Source organism: Leuresthes tenuis, unplaced genomic scaffold (assembly GCF_036924035.1).
Source record: "Leuresthes tenuis unplaced genomic scaffold, fLeuTen1.0.hap1 SCAF_3, whole genome shotgun sequence".
Lineage (NCBI taxonomy): Eukaryota > Metazoa > Chordata > Actinopteri > Atheriniformes > Atherinopsidae > Leuresthes > Leuresthes tenuis.
Window position 1 is genome coordinate 12,531,701 of NW_027325357.1, and position 25,779 is coordinate 12,557,479.

General features: G+C 39.0%; 1 protein-coding gene across 2 annotated transcripts; it reads left to right on the forward strand.

Moving 5' to 3' along the window:
- Positions 1-783: 783 nt before the first annotated feature.
- On the forward strand, positions 784-22,192 carry myg1 (myg1 exonuclease). 2 transcript variants are annotated; one of them, XM_072381859.1, is made up of 7 exons: positions 784-1,086; positions 2,131-2,243; positions 6,502-6,661; positions 7,621-7,770; positions 11,270-11,392; positions 13,257-13,438; positions 21,635-22,192. In XM_072381859.1, the coding sequence occupies exons 1-7, from the start codon at positions 826-828 to the stop codon at positions 21,822-21,824; spliced, it is 1,179 nt and encodes a 392-aa protein (XP_072237960.1). In that variant the 5' UTR covers positions 784-825; the 3' UTR covers positions 21,825-22,192. The 2 variants fall into 2 exon arrangements, with proteins under 2 accessions (XP_072237960.1, XP_072237961.1); XM_072381860.1 differs by lacking the exon at positions 21,635-22,192 and having other exon boundaries at positions 13,257-13,442.
- Positions 22,193-25,779: the final 3,587 nt, after the last annotated feature.

The window sequence follows — 25,779 nt, forward strand, 5'->3', positions numbered from 1 at the left end:
TTTTGAAAACAGGGTTGTGCTGTAAACTGAAACTACTCAAACGGAACTCTTTCAGCAGAACCCTGAGCTCTGTGTTTGGTGAACAAGACACTGCTCAGTCAAAACAAATGCTTCTACATCACATAACTTTGGGGAAGAGATGTAAAGGTGGCAATTCAAAGATGTATTACAGTACAGGTATAATGGAGGGAAAGTTGACAGCAATAACGAATGGCGTGCAAAGCCTGAGGAGACTCAGCATGAACAAGATGTGGAACAAATCTGAAAAAAACTATGTACTGTACAAAAAATAATGAAGGTGTACAACCCCAAACATTAACACTTACTCATCAAAACTAACTAAAACGCAACAACTACTTTTATATATAAAATCACAGTTTAAATTCTGCACAGATCATTGGGTATTATTTATCTTTTTTAAATGTATGATATATGACTGTGAGTTAAAGCTGTATTTAGTTCAGTCGAGGTAAGATATTAACACATCTTTTTTCTTTCCCTTTCAACTGCCTACACTCACTGAACTAAATGTAAAAATGCTGTTTATCTTAGGGTTTGCAGCGCCCTCTGCTGCCGCAGAAGTACAGTGAACATTAAAGTGCATTCTGACAAAAGCGTCCAAAATCATCCTTCTTCTGTTCCCTCCGGTGGACCATAGTGCTGATATAGTAAGAAGTGTGAGCAATTTGAAATACACCAAAACAGGCTTTAGAGACAAAAAGTACAAACCTTGCGTATCCTTCTTCAAATGACGTAACTGGGACTCTATATCCGGTCCGGCTGCCAAATCTGTCCGCCGGCGGGGTTTCTCGTGTGGATGTGTGAATGTGGCGTTTATTTGTAGTTGCTGGTAAATTAACAAAACTCACCTCTTCAGCCGCCGCCAGCAAACGTGTAAGTACTTTGCAAAGGTTACGCCCACAGGCCAACTGCGGCTCGTTACTTGAACCGCGATACATGTCAAGTGAACCCAAGAGAGTCTGCACTGAAAACATGACCGTTAAAAAGATCGGAACACACAACGGCACCTTTCACTGTGACGAGGTCCTGGCCTGTTTCTTCCTCCGTCAGTTACCCGAGTACACGGTGAGTACCACACACAGATGGTACTGGTTGAAACAGAGGTGTTGAGGTGTATTACACCCTCACATGCTGCTGTGTAATTATGATAGTCTCTGTTGTCACCTGCTGCATTTCAAATGTTATTAGAAAGACACTTTACATTTGCTGATTTTTGGGGGATTTTTCAAAGTTCTTCTACAGTAACCACAGTGTCATGCTGTAAGATACCAAAAGGAGGTGCTGCTGTACAGATAAATGAATCTCCCAAAAAGATTAAACGTGTCACACATGTTTAGGGATGAATGCCATTGTGAGAGATCACTCACTCTGACATAATACCTACTTAACTGTTTCCACATGCCTTTTAGGGTTATACAGCCTATATACTTGCCTATTTTCTGGACTCCCTTTTTACAAACAGAAGTTGTAATTGCATTGGAGAAACTGTTTAATTTCTCTAATTTAAAAAAAAAAGAATAGCTTAAAGCATTACACTGTAATAAAATGTAGTAAATGAACCCTTGTTGCAAAAAAACATATGAAATAAGAATATATATATATATATATGATTTATGCTTTTTTAAATCATTGTGAAATATTAGTCATAACAGTACTGTTAAACTGAAGCACTGCCCACAGCGGCCTGACAACCTGAGACATGTGAAAGAGTGCCCTCTACAGTTTGTGTCATAAGATAATAATTAGGCTTTTATGTGATTTATGTAAGAGATTGATCTGTATTAGGAGTATAAATACTAAATCAGGTACATCTATACGTGTCTATGGTCAAATGGAGAAGTTGACAAACTCATAGTCTATTAATAAAAACAAAATGTAGGTATGTATGTGAATCTCACATGGAATTCATAAGGTCAGAACTTACAGAATGTTTTTTTAAGATAGAAACCCTAGGTCTAGGTCTTTGGTCCTGTTATGGACCCTCACTTGTAATGGGTAATGGTCTTGAATTTCAAAATCACTTGATGCATTTTGATCGTTGGTATTCATGATGTTTTTAAATGATCTTTCCTGATGAAGTATCTGTGATTCTTCCTGCTCTTTCCTCAGGACGCTGAGATCGTTCGGACCAGGGACTCGGCAGTTTTGGCAGAGTGTGACATTGTCGTAGATGTAGGCGGAGAGTTTGACCCAAAGAGACATCGCTATGACCATCATCAGAGGTGCACTTCTGGCAGTGATCTGTTGCAAACACAATATGTACATTTGTCTATTGTTTTTTTTAAACTTTGATACATGTTTGGAGTAGTGGGAACTAATGCTGGAGAATACATATTTTATTAACCATGAGAGGCTGTGGTAATCATTCAGCACATATGTTTAATATGGTGCAGTGTTTTGCTTTAATTAAATTTTTCTTTGAATCAGTATAAACCTAATACCACAAAGCAGTTGTATTAGTGCTTCTGGGGGTTTAGTCTGAGAGTTCTCCAGCTCCTGTGTCCAACTACTGGCTGTAGGTGTGAGTGTGAGAATGAAAGGTTGTGTGCTTCTCTGTGTAGGTTTTGTAATGGACTGACAGACTGTCCAGGCTGTTTGCCACCGCTTGTTCAGTGTCAGCATAGATGGGCTGCAGCCCTCTGCAAGCCTGAACAATCAACAGTAAAGCAGGTCAAGAAGATGAATGGCTCAAATACGAAGAAGTTGTTTGTCTTGTTTTTCTTCTCAAGTAATTATGTGACTGTTTACAATTGTCTTTTAATCTTCATCTGTTCCAGAGTTGTTATTCCAGCTATTTCATCTAAATGCTTGACATATTAGAACCAAATTTGCAAAAAAAGTTGCTGCAAACTGTGGAAAATGTAAGTGTAGATATTCTATTTAATTCCTGTGTTTAACTGAAAATTCAACAAGGGCAAACTGAAGAGTTGAATATTTGCTTATTTTGAGTTTGATGGGAGCAACTTGGATCAGTCGGAAAGCTTTCGGGAACTGAACCTTTGCTGAAGGCTTGCAAACAGTTTTTAAGAATTTCTCCTTGATATTAGAATTCAGCCACTCTATAGCTTAGGGGCTCCTTTCTTGTGTTTTTCATTTAATAATTTTCTAATTGCCAATCATTTTCACGAGGTGACGGTAAGTATTGTGAAGGAAGCCCTGAAACATGCTGCTCCAAAAAGAAAACTATAGGATTTAGTATTGATGGCACCAGCACAGATGTGCAAGTTACCCATGTCATGTGCCTCATTCCTAGAGATTTCTCCTGGTTCTCTAGATTTTCGAATAATATAATTGACATTAGCATAGATGAGCAAATCCCCTGATTCCGTGCAGTTTTACTTTGAGAGATGTTGCTCCTAAGTAGTTGAAGCATTTGCACAGATAAATGTTTATGTGATGACCTCCTCCCCATCTTTACTTCTGAAAGACTCAGTCTCTCCGTAATGCTCCTTTTATGTCCGGCCATGTTACTGACCTGTTGATGATTAACCTAGCTGATCATATAAATTGCACCAGCTGTTGTTTGTAGGGTGAAAACATTGTAAAATTGCAAAATTTGCCACTTCCAAGATAAGACATTTTGACAAATAGCTTCTGGTCACAGGTGGAACTTAATATTACAAACAGGCTCGTTCCATTTCGATGTGCCAGTGTGCCACATCTTTGACCCAGGCATCCTAATTAATCTCATCTATTAAACCTGGGGTTTTCTTGTGGTAACGTAATCATGATACAAAAGCTCTAATAAATTTTTTAGTCACCTTGAGATATTATCATAAGAGGTATTTTTCATTAACTGGTGTCTATAAATGAGAGAGTACATTTCCCTGTAGCTTTTGTTCTGGCATCCTTGAAGCACCCCGACAGCACGAATCGCGAAGGAACGTGTTCCACGTTTTCCACGCAAACGTTCTTCTGAGTGATTGCGCTGGAACTCCCATCACGTTGAATAATCAGCCTATTCCAGGTGTCTTGTCAGCTTAATGTCCTGTTGATAATCAGAAATGGCTTTTATGACCACAGTGATAAAGATATGTCAGGGCTCTTTTCCTGGCAGGCGGTTAGCAATAATTAGTGCTTCTTTAATTGAAGGCTCCCCTGCTGTTGTTCACGAGGCTCAGAGGCTGCCAAGACACCGTCGGGGGGCCACAGGAGAATGTGGCTGTCATTCACATCCGCTGTTGTGATGAAGAGAAAGGGGATGCAAGTGGGCTGGATGTTGTAATAAGTTTGGGAAAGAGTTGGCCAGAAACAAGCAGTCAGATAAAGCTGATGGCAGCACAGGTTCAATTAAATGAAATTATAAGAAGTTGTGTAATATTTAAGGAAATTAGACCTTAAAGATAAGGAAGTGATATAAATCTGACAAGTGTTTTTTCCTGTTTAATTTACCCAACAAGACCAGATCCAACACGAGCGTTTGTCTGAGACCAGAAGCTCTGAAGCAGCAGTTGCTTGTGTCTTCTTTTCAATCCTGCTAAGACATTGAGGGAATTTCATTGAATTGTTTTAGAGACAAACAAGCGTTAAAATAAAAAGAGTATTAATGAACATAAGGGCTAAATCTAATTTGTACCATCTACTGTAAAGGATTTCAGAAACCACTCATGATTTAGGAGGTTGTTTTCAACCAGAGCTGAGGTTTTAGAATCTGTTTTATTTATTATCTTTTTAAGGGTCTGGCTTGCCTTTAATCGTATTAAATGCCGATCATGAAAAGGCAAATAGCCTTGACCTGGATCTCTGCTTGTTTTCCAAACAAACTGTGCTCGCAAATTTAACCCCAAAGACAAAATGGAACGTTTATGAGTGCATTTTTCTCATGAGACGACTTAGACTGTGAGAAATTGTTTCAGAAATGGAAAACTTTAATCCGAAGGATTCTTAGACAGAAAGCAAAATGGCTGCTAATAGCGGAGGTGGTAAAAGAGTCCTCCAAATAACCACTGAGGGTAATGGAAAAAAAAAAGCACTAGATTAGGTCTGACAGGAAGCTAGACGGCTGTTTACCCACAGAGGAAATGCTCTCCCTGCTACCTTTCTGTAAAGGGATTAGTATATCTTTCAACATCGGTGAATGTGAATTTTCCTACGTGCCATCCCCAGTGTAATGAAAGAATTAAACCCATATGAATTTGTAATTCTAACACACTAGAGTTTAGAAGCATGTTTGTTTTTCACTACTGCTTGTAAAAGGAGTAAAAGACCCTGCAGGCTTCCTCTTCTCCTGTGTTTACTGAGAACCTGAATGTATTGTTATGTGGGCACAATTTATTTGTGTATATATATATATATATATATCCAGCACAACATTACAGTGTTGACTGGTTAATTAAATAGACTGATCATTGGCAGACTCATATGGATGTTACTTCGATCCGTACGTCTAGCTCAAATATTATTGTATACAACATGTTTTTTTTTTCTCTCATTCACCCTCGTTTCCTGATAATCATCATAGAAATGCCATAGCACAACCAATTAATGGCTACAATCACCCCTGACTTCCCTTGCATGTCACTCATTCATTTGGCAGTCTGTTTTCCGCTGTGCTGTAGCCCAAGCACACTAATTACGATTGAATTAAATGACCAGCAGTGGCTCGGTGCTGGAGCCCACCCAGCTCAGCACGCGTGAGGGGAGACTTCCAGCTGCTGTGTCCTCATGCTGACAGACACGCCTGAGAAAAAAAGGAAATGTCTGAGTGCATTTGTATTGATATTTATAAAAAGCAGTGTTCAGTATACAGCTTATGTAGCATTTTCGAGGTCAGCTATTGGGGTGGAAAAAATAGTTGGGTTATTATTGAGCAAATCTCCTAAAAAATTTTATTACCTGGGCCTTGGTTTTTGGAGGGAATATTGAATATCATTGCCCTGTTGACCATGCATTCTTTTTAGCTTAGATTATTTAAAATAAGCCGTTTCTACAGAGAAAAAAAAAAGAAGCAAGTCCTCACAATTAAGAATCTGAAATTAGAGATTTTTTTGTCTGCTTTGGTCAAAAACTGCTGAAATGGTTAATTAATATGTAGTTCCAGATAAATTTGACCAACTATTGCAACTCTGTTATGGATTATTTTCGTGTAAAGGTTTAATGAGCTAATTGTTTCTGTTGGTTATAAGATTTGGATGCATATTTAACATTGGTGATCATGTTTGGTGCTGATATACTTAATTTTTGACCATATTAAATTAGACACAGTTATTCATTCAGTCAAAATGGCAAAAACTTGCTGGTTGCAACCTCTGTAATGATGTAATTTACATGTGTCCCATACCCAAAAAGTCCTTATGGACCACTTTTTTCTTTTTGAAAGCTTACATGTATTAATGACCAGCTGCTCAAGCAGATGATGAGGAAACCCATCCGTTGCAAATGATCTTTTTCCATCTTGCTGTACAGAAAACTTTCATAGTCATAAAAGGCTATTTGGGTTTCTACTGCATTCAGTGAACAGGTTGTCCTCCTTCTCTTTAGGACTTTTGTAGAGAGCTTCCACAGCCTGTGTCCAGAGAAGCGGTGGGTGACCAAGCTCAGCTCTGCCGGCTTGGTCTACCTTCACTTCGGCCGTCGACTGCTGGCTCAGCTGACACAGCTGAAGGAGGAAGACAGACAGCTGGAGGTGCTCTATGACAAGGTGAGAGGAGAAAGATGGCGGAGTGATTGTAGGAAGTTAAGTACATCTTACTGTGTTTTTGTTCCTAAAACAAACACTTAATTTGAAACTTGTTTTCCACTGATCACCTGATGCCACAAAAGTTTGCCTCAGTTAGTGAACCCAACCTAAACAGTGCCTATTTTATTGTGAACTTGTGGGAAAAAAAGAAAGAAAAAACATAAAGTGGGAAAGCTCATCAGTTACTGATGAGATTATAGTAACAGAATTTAAGTGGACTTTGATCGTATAAATGCAACGACGTAGGCAAAGAAGCTGCTGTTTAAAGTTCAAAGACAGGAAACGTGTAAGCGTTCAGCATCTTATTTCTGATGATATACTTGTATCAGACAGTTTGCTGTACAGTGTGATGATCCCAGCTATTTCACGCTTTTAAGGACAGCTCAGCCAACAGGCCACACTTTAAGCCAGTTAAATCTAAGGTCAACATAAATATTACTGCTATTAATTCACATCTTCTTTGGCTGTTTGATGTGTCAGTTTCTTTAAAGCCCACAGTAATCCTTTTATTCACAGCAGGGGCTTTATTTATTTTAGATGTTGCATTTCTTTTCCTCCGCTAGTTCATACAAACTGAACCTCGATTTTTGCCTAAAGCTTAGTTCCACTTGCAAGCTTGTAAAATGTCAGCTCTTTGGTGGTTGGTCCTGCTATATACCGAGGAGTCGCCTCTTCAGCACTAAATATACTTCTGCCTCTCTCTGCCTCTTTTTCTCCTTGCATGTTTGGGTTAACTGTAAAGTGGCATCTCTTTTCCATCTCTTTTCTTTTTGCCTTAACGTTTTAATTGCCATGCTGTAATGACTGTACATTTATCTTCCTTGAAAGTTTACGTTCAAAATGGGTATAAACTGTTTTGATCCCGCATCATTAGAGTTTTGTAAACTCCACTGTCATGTCTCTTTTCAACTGTTTTGCAGCTGTACGAGAACTTTGTGGAGGAGGTGGATGCTGTTGACAACGGCATCACACAGTGTGATGGGGAGGCTCGTTACGCCGTCTCCACCACTCTGAGCGCACGTGTTGCACACCTGAATCCTCGCTGGAACAGCAAGAGTCAGGACACCGAGGTGAGTGCATGTGAGCGTGCATGTTCTGTTTACCCGCACATGCAACTGTGTGGATCTGTGATATAAAATCCCTTAATTTATTTATATTTCTTTTGTTTTTTCCATTCATAATCTGGTTTTCTACAGTGTGGCTCATGACCAGACTAAATGATGCAGTATGTCGGGTGGTGTGAATGTTAGATTAGAATACAAGTATCAAGTCAAGTCGAATTTATTTGTATAGAACATTTCACGTACGAAACAATTCAAAGTGCTTTAAATAAAATAAAAGCATTGCAGCGGGGAGTGGAGGAAGCATTAAAAATACATAAAAGAAATATAAAAAGAAACAAATAACATAATTAAAATTAAATTAAGGTTATTAAAAACAAGCAACAGTCTAGATAAGTTTAAAGATACTGTGCAGATTTCATGCATAGACACATGAGAAAATAATGTTTTTAACCTGGATATGAAAACATTTGGTCTACATTTGGTGAAAGTTTAATCTCCACTGGCAGTTTGTTCCACTTGTTTGCAGCATAACAGCTAAATGCTGCTTCTCCGTGTTTAGTCTGACTCATTGTATAACTGTGCCACTCTGACAAGCTTTAACCTTTGATCTCCATCAACGAAACAGTTTTTTAAGCTGACTTTAATGAATTTGTGCATTATTGACTCTTGTTGCACTGGCATAAGTCTTCTGCCCGGCCGCTGCACTTTTAATGTCAGCTGTGTTTAGGATATGTTACACCTGCAGATTATTTTACTACTTAAATATTTTGCTTATTGATGCGTAAGAGACAAACATGCCCATCCGAATTCCCCAAAGTCCATTCTGATGTCCTCAAATTGCTCTCAACGGACTTTCTAAAAATGTTCAAACATATTGAGCTACCGCACAAAGAGGAGCAGAAAAGCTTCATATCAGAAAGGATGGAGCTGGGTGTATGACATTTGTGCACCAAAAACAAGTTGAATGATTAATCAAACAGTTATCTGACTGAAAGTTTCAGCCTACTGATTGTTAGCACTCTCATGCATGCAGTAACAAAAGCTGAAATATACATAAAGACCCCCTTCAGTGAAAATCAACCTTTTCTCCTTATAAAGATGTCCATATGTTGGTTTTACATGTTAGAAGTTCTAATGAGCAAAACATGTCGTCAACACCATGGCTGTGTTGATGAGGTTCAGCTAACATTAACAACCCGTTCTGAGGTGTTTGATGACGTACTTAAGCTGAAAGCTCCTGTTCACAGCTGCCAAAGTTGTAGAGAGTGATACAGAAGTATAAAGGACCGGTCTCATATGTTGATTTTTGGTTTTTGGTGACTGTTCAATTCACTACTGAATTATTTCTGGTTTAAACATGCAATATTGCAATCTGTCATTATGTAATGTGGTGTATTTGTATGGTAAGCATGTTTACAAAATACAAATTATTGTGTTAGTCTGACCAAAACTGGACAAAATAATTAGAAATCTAGCTTCTCCAAACCAGCGAACATACCCAGATGCTGCGGTTAGAAATCGAATCGGTCCTGCTCGTATTCTCTTAGCTAGACTGGCGTCAGCACCAAAGTTAAATCTTTTTGCATCTTTTTGTTAATATAGTTAAGTGTTTATTGATACACCCAAATTCCCAACAGTTGCTCTCAATCATAGATTTTCCTGTCTCTTTCTTCAGATGCCTAAAAGCATCAGAAATGACCTTCAGACTAAGTGTCAACTCACGTCGCTTAAAGCTTTCATACACTTTAAAAAAAAAAAAGCTATACTCACATGTATGATGATGTACAGAGAAAGTTAGAAGCAGTAGAAAGTCTTTCTTCTCACAGTTCTCAGCAGAGCAGCATTGAACTTCAGTCAACTTGATTCCACGGTCATGTATGTGTACTTTTACACGGTGGTGCTATGGCTGTAACTATTGCACAACTCAACTGTGCCTCTAACTGTGCTGAGTCTTTGAGGAGAGTTGAAAGGTAGTTTGTATGCTGCAGCTGCAGAATGGCGGCAGACATAGAGGAGGAGACCAATTTGCACACTCTTGGATCCTTACATACTAAATCATGCTATGGTGTGGAGTTGTATCCAAGCCATTTAAGGTGTGACGGGATAATTTAATGGAAAAAATCTCTTAATATGTAATGTTGATGAGCAGAGATTAGTTTTGTCAATGCATGAAATGAAGCTTCAAACAAGAAAAATCTATAAAAGTCAAACAAGAAACCTGTACAACAAAAATGATACTTATCTTTTGATTCGCTTGTAAACAAAGACAAAGTGCATCTAACCGATGTCTTGAAACAGTTGTAATCCATGAATAACCCACCATCTTTATAGAATCTGACGTGAGATGCCTGAAGCCCCGTTTAATGTTATGCCTTGATAGTTGATAGTTTTTTCCACAAAGGGAGCACTTGGTAAAAGAATTCTCCTCTGATGATAATCACGCGCAACTGGCAAGCTGTAGTGAAACCAAAGTACAAAAGGGGTTAAAAGTGCTGTGGCTCACAGCAGGGTGCAGTGCAATCAGTGTTGAGGGGTTCATTTTAAAGAAAAAACAGGTTCAGAAGGACATGGTGACGCTGATCTGTGTCGTTTGTGTGGATAAGGAATGCTTGCAGGGAGAAGGCACCTGTTTTCAGTAGACTCTCGTCAGATACCTGCAGCCCAGCTCTGCCTATATGTTGACGATGTCTAATATTTTTTTCCATTGTAGCGGCTCTCAGGGGACTAGCTGGCCTGTTTGTTTTCCTCTCCACATTTAAGCTAATGTGATTATTATTCTTGTCCCGCCACCTCCCTCCAATTTCCACACCAACCGGCGCTTCAGGGGAGTCATCTCTGAGCTGTAGGAAACTGAGACACATTTATGTTAGACTGACCTGTTGAACTGTCAACAGTGACTTTTTGTAATAATTGGAAAAACCTAATGGATTTTCATCTTCTCTATCCATGGCTGGTAAAACCCAGGGCGACTGCAGCTTCCTCATTCAGATGCATACAGATTAGACCTCTGCACTGTGTTGTGTGTGTGGATGTGTTTGTGCCTGTTTTTGTTTTGGGCTTTTTTTTTTTTTCTTTTTTTTTTTTGTCAAGCTCTCTTGGGGTTTCTCCTCATGAGGCCATTAGGGACAAAAGTCAGGGCAGGCTTTGTGCAGAATATGACAGGAAGCTGATGAAGCAGGGCTTTGAGGATCAGCGGGGAGACGGTTAGACAAGACTTTTGTCACCCCTAATTTATCCGACACACAGTCTCACGACTCACCAGTCTAGTTCAATTCAGACAGTTTGATAGTGACAAAAAATGTGAATGATCAAAATGGTTTTGAACCACCAGTAGGTTTGCAAAGATTTTATTTTCGTATTTTATTTGAGTGGCACTTGAAGTCCCAATTAGCTGTCAACCCCCCCCCCCCCCCAACATTTCCACATTATGAATATGATACAGTTTAAATCTTGTATTCTGTCTCTGCATGTGGCTGCATATGCATGAATGTGTTTCTATCACCAGGAGGGTTTCCGAAAGGCTCTGAAGATGGTAGGGGAGGAGTTTCTGGACCGTCTGGAGTTCTACAGGTCCTCCTGGCTGCCGGCTCGTGTGGTTGTGGAACAAGCGGTAAAGGAGAGACATCAGGTAACAGGACTGTGTACATGGTTGTACTGCTTTGGCACAGTTTATCCGCAGCAGTTTGCTTTGAGAACTAGATTTCCTGGTAAAATAGAAAAAGTTGTTCATCCCACATTGCTGTCAGACAGGGCTTTAATACAAGTCCAGCTTTCAAGATGAATTGGAAGAAATATGATTGTTTAGGATGGCCATGATCTTTTTTTTTTTTTTTGTATGTTTTACCTGGATATTTTATTAATGTAGGAACGTTTGTTGACACTAAAGAAGATACGAGCATGCGTTCCAGTCAGTTTTGGTTCTCTGTCAGTGTTCTGTCAGTTTTTCTTTTTGCAACAGAGGCTTTTCACATTTTCACTTCAGATTTATTTTCAGTGGCAGGTTTCGTTTACTTAGCAAGGCAGCTGGAATCTCTAGATTCAAGAAACCACAAGAAAATGCGTTTCACCAGGATCTAAAGCCCTTTTCAAACTTAAGATATCAATCTGTTACAGCAATGGGATTCGGTCGTTCAGGTATTGGTCACTTTTGCATTCACGTTTGTCATGGCTGCTTTCAGACGCCTGTGAACTGATTGAGAGACATATGGTGTGTTTGCACAGTATTTGCCATTCATGCAAGATTGGACATTACATCAAGTGAGGCTTATCAGTCATAGAAATACTCATAGAGTCAGTTTAGTGACATCTAAGTGTCTTTAGTGTCATTCCAAGCATGCAGAGGTTGTTTAAAACAAAGCAACTACTTTTCTACGTGCTTAAAAGTGCTTAAACTTACTTCACAGTTTGTGTTGTACTCGTGACGCTTAATTGTTGTACTTTTACAGCGTATTTGTTAAGCTAAGAACATTATCTTTTACTTTAACTGTTTGTCGAATGAAAAGCCGCACCAAACACAAAAAAAGTTCTTCCAGAGTTCATGACAACATGCTGTTTTGCATTTGAAAGCTGACAAGCACTCTGCATTGTGTTAAACAAAACAGTGGTGGGTGAGATCACTTAAAGATATATAATCAGACACAGGTAGCAGAAACCTCAGCTGCAGCTCATATGTTTTTGAGCGCAGTTTTCTCTCGTTCACATTCAGAAAAAATGTCTTGGTGCTACAGATGGGTAAAACCAACGGAGAATGAACGTTTGGACCAAACTGTTGAATCTTCTAAACAGCTGATTAGAAGCCAAATGAACTCATTGCCACTGTGTATGCTTGCCTGGTAATATGACGGATTTAAAGTTATTTGTATATGTTGCTAGGTGTGATGTAGTCACATTTTTATCGCAAAATTTTACGGAGAAGCACCAGAGTGCTCATTCAGACATGACACTGACATGTGGAGTCGCTGTCTGATAAATGTGAAGCACTGGACATATAAAGGAGATTAAGTTACATGTTTTTTTTTGTTTTTTTTTGGTCTGCCGCAGATTGTTTTGGGCCAAAAACATCCACAGACAGGGTTTAAGTTTGACAACAGTCAACAAGCTAATAAAGAGGTCAGCATAGTTGCTGCTGTAGCACTATTTATACTATTATTTAAGAGCATTTGTTTATTGAAAGAAGAACAAAGAACTATACAGGAGTTTTTTCCTATTGGAAAAGATGTCGGCACTCTTCTCCAGATTGACTTTGATTGATGGTTCTCCGTAACAAACTATCAGATTACTCAGATTATACTTATGTATAACCTGTGCTAAGAAAACTAAATACTTTATTCTGGTCCCGCAGTGTAGTTTCTGTTAGACTGTATAGTGAACTAACACGTCTCTCTTTTCTAAGAAATTTAAAATTACAGAGAAAAAATCAAATTATTCTTTTCTTTTCTTCCATAGTTGACAGGTTCCACTCTTTTTCTGTCCTTCATTGCTCTTGTCTCCAGGTCGATCCCAGTGGGGAGATAGTGTTGTTTTCTCAGGGTGGGTGTCCCTGGAAGGAGCATTTGTTTGCTTTGGAGAAGGATCTTCAGGTGGAGACCCCCATCAAGTTTGTCCTTTACCCAGACCAGAATGGACAGTGGCGGGTCCAGTGTGTCCCTGCTGGGCTCAACACCTTCCAGAACAGGTAGGTTTTTTTTTTTTTTAATTAGGAATCACAAGACTCATAAATGCAACTTGATTCTAAGCATGTGTCCGTTCTGTTTTATTGAAGATACTTTAAAGGCTGTTTCTGCACTACATCGTACAGCTTGTGCTTGTAAATGTGAGGGAACACCCTTTTAGAAATCAAGCATGCAACACTTGCAGGAAGGCTGTGACACTGACTCCCCCATGGGAAATATCCCAATCGACAGCCACATCTTCTGAGTTTTCCACATGTGTGGAATTGAGTTGGGCTCTAGTGACAGAGACAACCATGGCGTATGATTTAACTTTCATGCTTACTGGACCATTTGACAGCTACTCGCTGAGGATGCATTTACTATCCAGTGAGAGAGGAGCTCTTATAAGGATAGAAATACTTGTTTGTTGAATGAAGGCGATACTCTAGTCATGCAGCGGTTTTGTTCTTGCATTACTCTCTCAGGAGCTGAAAAGACGTAAACACACCCAACACCTCAATAGAGCCACCTGAGTCCTTTTTTTTCCATGCACACCCCTCTCACTCAGGTGTTTCTTTTTTGCCTTCCTGCTGTTAATTAGACCCAGTGCTTCAAAAAAATCTAGCTGACATGCTCCCTATTTGACAGATCCTTTTATTTCCAGTTTCTACTTGTATGCTCTAAGATTTTCATGAATGTCTGTGAACAACAGAGTCCATTGTATGGAATTTACATGGCACACCATTATTTTCTCACATCCTTCTTAGAATATGAATGCAATTTAGACTGCTCCAATTTTTTATTTTTTTTTTAAATGAAAGCAATAATTGAATCAAAGGTTTTCATGCAGAAATGTTTTTAAGTTAAGCAGAAATAATTATTTCATGTTACCAAAGAAGGACGGATTGTTCCAGCAGTTCCCATAAATGTCAAATTGGATTGAGATGTGGGATACTTTACATGACGGGTCACGCCTTTGAACTAAAATTCCCTCCTCATAACCTCTAACACTTCAGCGGAAGCTTTGGGTACCATTTAGATGACCACTGCTCTTATCCCCAAAAGAAAAGACTCCTTATTTCTGCAAAGCAGAGCAAAGGGCCTGGGGTGACTTGGGATTGGATGTAAGTGGTGTTCTTTGAGGTCTCTCCTGGGCAGTTTTTTGCTGTGTTGAAAGTGCATTGTTTACTCTGATGAGGCTGCTGCTTTCGCAGATTGCTGTGCCACATGGAGGTGTGCTCGGTCTGTATCAGTAGATTAGGGTTTTTACATTTTGTCCACTTTATTTCTGAAACTTTGCTACTCATTTCCACTCTTATTACTTCTGTGCATTTTCATTCTTTTTAATATATATGCTAATTTATGTATTCCTCCTCACCAGGCGTTTTAAATCTGTATTTGTGTGATACTTTGTGACATGTGTTGGTGTCACACACACACTTCTTATCTCCCCATAACATGTACATTTCGTTTCTAAGAATTTCTACATGTCTTAGCAAGAATGAGGTCTTGAATCCTCAAGCTTACAACTTCAATGAACGGTGCATCTTCTATGCTTATATAACCACATTGGCATTCTCGTTTTGTCCCACAGTACGTTATGAGAATAATGACAATGAAAAGACCCCATGAGTGAATTTGTCAGTTGAATAACACCTTACCTATATTTCTCGCCTCATTCATCACCCGGAGAGTCTCTTGCCGTTCAAGCCATAATGCTGTTCTAATAATGCCATCAGTGTACACACTGAAGTTCTGTAGCTGGTGTGTTGTCAGTTCATTCGTTCACTTTTTTTTTTTTATTATCGTATGTAACATCTATTTGGTCAGTAAAACACATTTCAGTTTGATCTTTCATCAGAAACTGACCACTGGCTACTGAACATCTGTTTTTGTATTTTTCTGAGATGCATCGTAGGCAGCAGGCTGTTCTTTTTTACCTGGCTTTCACTGTTTGAAAATAATAAACTTCACCAGCAGCAGATTTTATCAGCATTAGTCAATTAAAGTTAATTCTATACAAATGAAAATGTTATCTGTCTGCTCTCTGCAGCTGGTGTCTGCACTCGGTCAAAGATTGTTTGTGAGTGAAAAGGCTAACGCCACTGCACAACTATGAATGTGTTTTTGTAGTTTATCAGGGACATTTAATTAACATTTAATATTCAGTGCTGCTTATCTTTTTTTTAGGTTGGAAGTCTGTGTGCTGAAGGTTAATATAGTGCAACTATAAGCTGTAATACTGAGATGGCAGAAGGTGGTTGGACATTTTTTGAGTTACATTTTTGCTGCTCTTGAGTTGGTCTTGTGTAAAGGTAAGCCTAATAAAACATGATAAGATCGATCCAGATTCATTAAGTAGATTTGTGAAAATGACAGCAGATAGTAAGTTGAAGAATGAGGGAGGCAAAGGCCATTAGTTTTGTCTGTGTATCAGCTAATGAAGTTTGAGACTTGAGTCTGTGTTTTTATGTTCACGTGTGTCCCAATCCTAGTACTATGAATCATGGCAAACTGAAATATACAATATCTTCCAACACACTTATGTCCCTTATGTACATAATGTATGAAAATCAGCAATATCTTTTTTTTTTTTATATAAATTAACCATGCAGCATTTCAGGCCAATTCAATTATTCACCAAGTGATCAAGTTATCATCAACTTTTGCGTCTGTTGTCTTTATTTTGTCGTTCCATCTGCTTCTGGAGGATTGTAGGGAGAAATTTGTATCCACACCAAATGCAGATCCATGCTGTAGAAAAAACCTGATAGGAAATCTGCTATCTTGTGTCAAACGGATTTTCAGAGTGTCAAAGAGAGAATGTCCCTTGAAAAACATATTGTAAAGTAGAAGTAAATTAAGTCACTTTTGGATTGTAAAACTCTCACAGACATACATCATACAACAGATTTGTATAGCAACACTGTATGTTATACATGTTGCTAAAGCTGCTCAGCATAATGGACAATACTGCACACCCTTTACTAAACACATTGTCAAAGGCTTCAACAGCTCCTCTGTGGTTAGGACTGATATTATAGTCTTGCTCTCTACTCTTACTGTTTTATTTATATTGAGTGTGAACTGTCCTTATCAGTCTTAATAATAAAGAATCAGTCATTCTTTATTATACTATAACCATATTATTGCCCTTTTGGGATTAAGAAAGCAATATGTTGTTATTGCTGGTTGTAGTATGATAAAATGTCACCCATAAATGGCATCAAAAATTCAAGGACAACATAAAACTTAGTAATGCCATGTGCTTTGTGCTCGTGGCAACTGTTGCAGGTTTGCCTTTTCTTTTTTTTCCCTCTTTTTTTAAAGATTGACCGAGTAGCTTATAAAGACTGGTGTGACGGTGAGGTCTCATCTCTCGCATAAGCCCTCCTGAGCAGCTGAGCTTTAAAAGTCTCGTTGCCTATGACAGGGTTTGCCCTGGTGTTCTTTTTTTCTTTTTTTCCTTTCTGGCTTTCACAGGTCTCATTACTGATTGTGGGTTACTTGAGAGCAGTAGGAGACCTGAGCACATCATGCCCACAGATGCACAGGGAGAAGGTGGAATAGCTTTTTGACTCTCTCCTGGTCTGACCAGTTGGCGCTATGTTAGATACCTTCTATTTTCACCTCTTTCCATGAGGTGTCTGTTCTCCAGCTCTCCAATTAGTTTTTTTCTCTGTTTCTGCTGTATTTTTGACCCATAATAACCCTCTTACATTTCATACTTTTTTCCCCATCTGTCTTACTCTCTTCTCAACAATCCTAGTCCTCTCCTTCACAAGCTCTTTTTCCGCTCCCTTATCCTCTCCCTCTCTTGTCTCACCTTTCACACCTTCCACCCTTACTTCGCCTCATCCTTCCGCTAGACTTCTTTTCCCCACCGCTGCAGAATCTCATCAGACTACAGCACATTTGAACTGAAAAGGGCAGGCATCTGTTTACGGTCATGCAGCAACTCAAAGATTTAATTTAATGCCAACGTGCTGTTTGGTGGGGAGCTACATGAGAACAATGGCTTGTGAGATAGATAAAAACATAGCTCCAGATGGCTCTTTCTATGGGTGGCCTGCTTCCTCCCAGTAGGCTTATGCCAACTCTGCAAAAGGGGTGTTGTTATCGCCTGTGTCCCTGCTATTGCACCTGGGGGAAATGGGTCTATTTTTATCTGCATCACATTGCTAAGGAAATGTGAGCTGGGAGAAAGAAGATGGGAGAGAGAGCATTCCTTCCTTAGAGACGTGCTGTGTAGAATAATACTATAGGTTGAAAAGAGGATCTGAACCAGAAATGTACACGTTTATCTCTGAAAGAACGATAGCTGCTGTTAGATATCTGTAGTGGCCCCCTGCAGGAGCTGAAACTCATGTTGGTTTTCTGATTGTTTTACTGCTTCTTTTCTCGTATTTTTCCTCTGGTTATTTTCAGTAATAGTCTGGCAAATAAATGCCAGATAACAATGACTGATATTTGTCACAGCTGCCTGTCACCAGGTGACTTTTTTTGCATGCAATATGAAGAAGTCTACTACATTCAGTCAACTAAATCTAGTGCAGCAAGTCTTTACAGATGTGTTCCATGAACTAAATTAAACTCTTAGATGGAAAAAAAACTTTTAGAGAAACTTCTTTCATCTATTTTCTTGCTTGGAAAAGTGGGGAAAAAAGTCCAAATTGTGCAGAGAAAATTATTAAATTGGTATGATTTCATGTTATTTTCCTTCGAAATTTTCCTCATTTTGCTCTTACTCAGTGTGTCTCAGTTTGAAAGGAGTGAATGTTTGAGATAGACCAAAAATCTGTTACTAAGAAATGTTGCCCATGACTTATTTGTCACCAAGCGACAGGAAATTCAGCAACACCGCTTTAACTGTTAGCTATATACCAAAATAACATATATGGACCTGTTTACCAAGATATAGAGTTATACTTAACTTAAAGTGCAGAACCCTCCTTTTTTTCATTACATTTGAATTAAATGTTACTTTTTAGTGCTTTGATGTGAATCCTGTCTGAACTTTGAAGGCCATGGACATCACTAATGATCAAGCTTACCTGTTTGTGTTGCTTTTTCACGCCTTTCTTACAGCTGTCTTTTAGTTGTTGTTTGTTCAAGTGTCTTTTTGCTGTTAGTTCTGTCTTTAGCAAGTGAAAGGCAGCTCGATCACGATGAGCTCGTTTTGCTTTGGGTTATTGTCCATCTGTACTATAAGGCCATTGTGCTGCAACTTTGCCGCATTTGGCTGAATCTTAGCAGTTCCATTATCACATCATCTGTGTCACATCCTCAACAACCACTAGTGACCCAGTGCTGTTGGAAGCCTCAGCTCATGCCATCACACTGCCTCCACATGTGACATAGTATGCTTAAGCGCCAGGCCTTCTATATACTTCTTTCTATACTTAATTATATACTTTCTTCCCATCATTTACAGTACAAGTTGACCTTAGTTTCACCAGTGCAAAATAATGGTGAAACCTTTTGAAAATCTTTTGAATAAAGTCCTTTTATTCCTGGGGCTTATTAATGGTTTGCACCTTGTGCTGAACTTCTCTGAATGTGGAATTTTAAAATCCTCTCATTATGACAGACGTTGTTAAGGGCAAATCTTCCGCTTGAAGAATATCCCTCACTTGGCTGGATTGACAATCGAAAGGCTGCAGCCCTCATTCATTTCTGTTGTCCTCTGTGGCAGAGTTCACCACTGAATCCTATGTTTTATTCTCATAACAAACCACACACTTGTTTTGGCCATTCCTAATGTTCCCGCTTTCTCTGTTGGTTTTGTTTTGTCTTTTCAAAGCCTAATCAGGCTTTCATATAAGATGTAGTTTTCTCTCAGTCTGCCACGGAAGCAGGGTGCAGAACAGAGGAGGAAGACAATACCAGGATGTGCACGCGCAAATCGTGTCCAAGTTCAGTGCCAGTTGTGAGCAACCAAAAAGATATTCAGGTTGTGGGTACTTTTTCCAGCTGGAGACTTGGATATAGGATCTATCTGTCAAGTTGTCAAAATAACAAGATTTGAATCAACATTTGTCCAACATTACTAAAGATTTTTAGTGGACTTTGGACTTTAAAGCCTGTAGTCATTTAATGATTGTGGCTTGAATGATTTAAGTATATGTCTAAGTAATAAAAGTACATGATATATGTGGAACTAACTGTGTATATACAAATAGGTCCTGTTATCATCTTGGAGAGAACCATGGCGCTAAGTATAATGTCGCTGATTACATGCAGTTTTTAGCTAATGATTAAGGCTCTCTTCTCTCCAGTTTACCTGCATAAGGGACTTCATTATCAGTGTTATTTTTTTTTTTTCTAAAAAAGCAATTATTACGAGTATCTGTCTTGGTTAGAAGAGGAGGGGGTCTACTTACATTGGATGTTAATTAGCTAATTGTGGTCTTATTTATAGAATGGTCATCCAGAAATTGTGAGTTTCCTGGCCTGCCATAACAACAGCAGCCGTCATCCCCCTCCTACTCCTTCGCTCATTACCAGCCCTGTTGACCTTTCCTCTGAGCTAATTTTCCAGTCGCACTGTGGCGCGATCGATGAGTTGATTCTTTAACAGTGATTATACAGTAGATTTGCCCTGCTCTCCACCCCAGGTTGTCATGTGACATTGATAATGGCTGCACCATTGTGGACTTGACACAATGGTGTGGAGAATAATCACGTTTTTTAGAACGTGTAAAGGCACGTGTTTTAACATGACTTCTGATGGTTGATTGTTTCATCCAGCTCAGTATAGAAGTTGTAGAGGATGTTACTTGTATTCGAAAGGTGCAGAATGTCCGAGATACAGAATTTTCAAAAGGAGAACAAGCAAAAAGCTTCCCTCTCTTCAAACCGTTGCCTTGTTTGACAGGTGTGACATTTCTGACAAGTTCTAACATGCAGCTCAATAATTCATCATATATTTGACAAAGAGAGAGGGAGCAGTTTTCAGGATGGCAGGACATTCTTTTTTTAAATGAAATTGTAAGCTGAAGGTGCATTTATTCTGCTTTAATATTAACACCATCAAAGGGAATGACAGACGCATGGTCAAGGTAGCCAGTAGTAAACATTGTTCCAGACTGTTGTTGGCAGATCTGTGTGCTACACGCAGAAGGTGGCAAATGAGCTGCTCTACATTTTTATGAATTGTCAGCCTCTGTTCGCCACTTTCAGAGACTCCGTCAAGGTCCGTTCATAAAGGTCTGCAGAGCTAATCTTTGTAAGGTTACTTGTTGACTTCGCTGTCACAGTAGTCTCCTGGCTCTTTGTTGACTTGAGATTTTCCACATTGCTGGAGGAGAATGAAGCAGATTTTTTTTTTCTATTGGTCCATTTGCTTCTCTGCCCTTGGATGGCAGAAACTTATCTCATGTTTTTTCTGGTCACTGACATTGAAAAGAGAGTAATAATCCAAGTTTTTGTGCAAAACTGTGGAAATAATGGAAGAAATACAGTTTAAGGTCATTGAATATCTTTGTTCATGTGACATGTATGCATTTTTAAGTTGTGCTGCAACTAAATATTATCTTTAGTTCTTTTTATTTTTCCTCGCTTGATTACATTTTCTATAGTTTCCTGAAATCTAAAGGGACATAAAAACCTCAGTTCCAAAAAAGTCATAAAGTTGAAATGTTTACAAAAAAAAGAACTGAACGCAATATTTGCAAATCTCATAAACAAATCTTTATTCACAGTGGAACTTTGAAAACGCATCAAATGTTGAAAGTGACCGTTTCAATAAGAGTATATGCTCACCTTTGATTAACAACATTTTACACGTGTTCCAGCATTTTGGGGGGGATTAGAGAGGTAGTTATGTTGTCTGTTCAGTGCAGTGCACAACCCAAAGTTGTTCAGTTAAATTGAACGAAATGCCCACGTTTAAGAACCCGTAGCCAGCTAATTATGATGCTAATGCTTGAAACGAGACTCAGAGTGACGACACAGTTATTATCTAAGATGGTGTCTGTTAAATTTACAATCAGGATTTTTATTTATGTATTTTTTTTATATTTTGAATTACCTTTTCTGCTATCCACATTTTATTTATGTTATTCCTGGTTCTTGACTCGGTTGTCTCTGTGGCTCTTCTCTGCTTGTGTGTACATCACAGTATATTTTTGCAAAAATAAGATGTCAACAGGAAGTGAGCAGCTGACAACATTGTGTCCATCTGTTAGCTAGCTTACATTTCTGTCCCCCTGTCCCAGGCTGTCCCTGCTAGAAGAGTGGCGCGGTGTACGAGATGAGGCACTGTCGGAGCTCAGCGGGATTAAGGATTGCATCTTCGTCCATGCTGGAGGTTTTATTGGCGGGAACAAGACCCAGGAAGGAGCCCTGGAGATGGCCAGAAGGACCCTGCAGGCTGCCGCCCAATCCTCAGCAAATGGAAGCAGCTGACCTGTTAAAGAGGACAGAAAATAATTTCATCCATCAGTCAGTATTTAGATAGACTGGTCAGGATTCATTTGTTAGTTTACTGTCATACAGATTGTATGCCCCAGCCCGCCTGATAATGTTTTGTTTCGCTGTGGAAGAAGAGGGATAGTATGGAAATGGAAGCCAAATAAGATCAGACCAATCTCTAAATACTGCACTGAACCACTCTGGATCATAATGTCGACTAATGTTTCATCTTTTTCCTCTACCTGTTCTTGTAACTGAACATCCCTTTTGGTTTTTAATTTGCAAAATAAGTCTATTGTGGATTACATTGTGGTCTTTTGTATTCAGTACTGAGTAAAATTTAGCAATAAACTGACATCTCACATCTCTTGGTTTTTATTCATCCAAGTTAATAAGGTCCATCTGACAGACCAGCTTCAGCATCCAAAGCCTGTGAATATCACGGCCTTACCTTTCAAAGAATGATTATATAGACACCTGGACAGTGGTTCCACCTTTCATTTCCAGCATTGCAGACATTAACCACAGCACAACAAAGAGACACAGAGACTACTTCCGCTGGTTACAAGATCAAAGCGTCAATAATGAGGCTCGATTATTTCAAAGAAATTGAATTTCCAAACACCACAAAGACGTGCTCCTTGTGGCAGCCGGTGTCGTGACAAGGTTACTGGCATAGTCAATTTCCCAGTAATAAAGTCAGGGGATGTCGCTTGAATTTTCTCATTAATACTCCAGATATTCTTTCCCCGAGCTCTACCTGTTACTCCTCCCTCATTGCGTTTTCCATGAGATTGACCTTCTGCTGCTCTTGCTGTACGTTATTGCTGTGCATTTTATTTTTCCATCATTGTGCAACGTTAGTGTTATTGTGTACATGCCCTAGAGGAGGAAATCTACAGCTGTTCACTGTGCTTTTTCTTATTTATTGTGCTCACTGGAGGAGACTTAATTTTCACATCATACTATCCTTTATTAGTAATGGATTTTTTCCTTTTTGAATCACAGGTGCTTTCTACTATCAGACAAAAACCTGATTTGAACTGTAAACATTAGATGCGTGTAAGTCTAGGAATGTATCAGAGCAGTATAGCTCATATTCTGTCATCTGATCTATTTTTAGTCTTAAGTTTAAACCACTTAATTATTGTCTCCCTTTTAGCTGAGAGTGCAATGGCAATTTTTAATAGCTGTGGAAAGACCCGCCTCTTGTTCAATCTTCTTTCTTTTATTTATTTTTTTTGTTTTTGCACATACACGCAAACATTTAGTGTTATTACTCTGCTCTCTCCTGTGCTGGACAGGAGCCAAAGTCTCAATCCAATTTATACACCTTTCTGACAGCCTTTTACAGTCACGTGGTCCATCGTATAATTGCTGCCAACTTATGTTGTACTGTTTGTGGTAATGCAAAAGATAACCATTTTTCACAGGTTATCTCACTCTACGAAGCAGAATACAACAGCATACAGAGGCGTATTCATCACGGTGGCGTAATTGGAGATGCTCCGAGAGAAACAACGCTATGAAAGGAAGAAAAACTGACTTGCAGCCAAATATGTATTGATTTTGGTTTCCAGTCGCCACTTCACCCATACATGTACTGTCTCGAGCTTATTCATGATCCATTGCACTTGCTTTATTGCTGCTCACTGGAAATCCCTAGATGCTCTGAATGTTATTTAAATTTGAAGTGTCCTTAAAAGCTCAAAAGCTATTTTTGTTTATTTATGTCAGGCTACGTTTCAGGCTAAGTTCTTTCCTGTCACACACATTACTTGCAAAGCAAAAATTATTTTGATACTTTGTTTTGTCAGCAGGGAGTATTTTTCCATCTGTGCTGTGGTTTCTAATGACACAGCAACAAATCAAACCTTTGTGTTTGTCCTTGGTCGTAAGCATTTTTAAGATGACTCTGGCCCTGGCAAGTACCAGTTCACCACATTGTGAAAAAGGCAACTTAGAGCCTCAGCAGAACACCTGCCCTCAACCTGACCTGTTGTTAGTGGATTCAATACAAAGCAATTGACAACCTAGTCACAAATGTTCACAGCTTTTTTTTTTCTCCAAAGAAACCTCAGGCTCTTCTGCTTTGTGAGGAACACTCACCAGAACATGCATATGTATGAATGTATATATGTATATGTGTGTGTGCAGATATATATATACAAACTGTATATGATACAGATAATAGAGTAAATATGCATGCATGTGTGTGTGTGTGTGTATGTATGTACACATTTCTTGCACTGGCTTTTAGATCTTTTCCAATGCCTTCATCATTTTGTAAATTTGCATAAGGTTAATTCACTTCTCCCCTTTCCGGACTGTGACCAAACCAAGCGGCTGATGCCAAAAAGCTTCACTTCACTGGAGTCAGGTTTTCCAGCACTGCAAACTACTCTTAAGCACGCACTTCTTTTTAGATGTGCTTCCTCTTAGATCATCCTACATGGGATCTCCGTAACCACCTCTGTTCCCATCTGAGCTTTTTTTTTTTGTCACTTCAGTTTTTCTTCCTGCAAATTGAACTTCTCACCCATCATCATGCTTTTCACTCTCCATTCACCAGAAAAAATAGACAAACACTTTTTTTTGGCACTTGAAGGATTTTTATTTCAGTCTACATGTTTTCTCATTATTCACCCTTTTGTTTAGTATCTAACACCCCCACACACACCACCACCACCACCACACACACAAAACTAATTTTATCCACAACCTTGTCTTCGGCGAACATGGAGACAACATCCTGTCAAGGACAAGACGTTCACAAAAATCCATCTGTAAAGTGGGACAAAGAAACATTACAGATGCAACATTCTGCATTATATTTGTCGGTAGTGAAAATGTCATAGGCAATAGCAGACTGATGGAAGCAGGACAAGCTGGGGACACAGTGGAGGGATATAAGATGCCATCATAGCTGTCAGACCCATCCTTTCTCTCCCCGAGGACTCTTCTATAGAGGGACCTATTGTTGCTCCTTATGATAAAAAAAAAAAGCAAGAAAGTGCAGTGCACTTGTTCTAAGAGTAAACCCAATGAATAACATTTTCTCTGCTATACACACACACAAAAGCACACTATATATATATATATATATATATATATATATATATATATATATATGTATATAGTGTACTTTTGTGTCTCTTTATGTATCCATGCTCTTGTTATTCAGTTTCATGTGTATGTGTGTGAGACGCTAGGTTGGAGTGTGTTCTGCCTCTCCCATGTTCGTAAATTAATGGATTTGCTGCTATGCTTGTCCAAGTCAATCTTCATTATTAACTTGAGATACGGTGGCTCTCTCTACACTACAAATGACGCTTCTCTCTCTGCTCGACCTCCAACACCAAGCATGGACAAACAAGGGAGAACAGACTATGGGCATCTTACCTCTAATGTTTTCTTTTAGCTCTATCAGTCAGCACTTCCATTTATCCAACATTGACAGCCACAACTAGTATTTTTCTGTATGGTGTCATATCTATTGTGAGTACACAACTTTGCAGGTGACATGTAGCTTTCAGAAAGTCTATGACAAAGCAAAAGCAGACATTTTTACCAGTCTATTACATAAGAAAAACTGAATTAACATTGAAATACACGTTCAGACCTTTTACTCAATAATTAGTTGAAACACCTTTGGCGGTTATTACAATCTCCCATGATTTGGGGGGTTTTAGAGTGGTCCCCAAGTTGCACCTGCATTATTTTAGCTGTCTCCTTTTGCTCTTTGTCCTGTTTGAAAGTAAAGCTTAAACTGAGTCACAGGTTTAAGTGCTCTGGAGCAGGTTTACATTTAGGAATTCTCTGTACTTTGCTCAGCTGAACCAGCTGTCCCTGCCGCAGATAAACATCCCCACAGCATGATGCAGCCTCCACCATGCGTCACCTATTGGATGGCATTAGGCAGACCATTAGTGGTGTCTGTTTTTTTTCT

What these genes read in the sequence shown, in the direction of transcription:
- myg1 (XM_072381859.1), top strand. Translation starts at nt 826, where the DNA reads ATGTGGCGTTTATTTGTAGTTGCTGGTAAATTAACAAAACTCACCTCT. An exon ending in GTCAGTTACCCGAGTACACG is followed by an intron (nt 1,087 to 2,130) that starts GTGAGTACCACA and finishes CTCTTTCCTCAG; the next exon opens with GACGCTGAGATCGTTCGGAC. An exon ending in CGCTATGACCATCATCAGAG is followed by an intron (nt 2,244 to 6,501) that starts GTGCACTTCTGG and finishes CCTTCTCTTTAG; the next exon opens with GACTTTTGTAGAGAGCTTCC.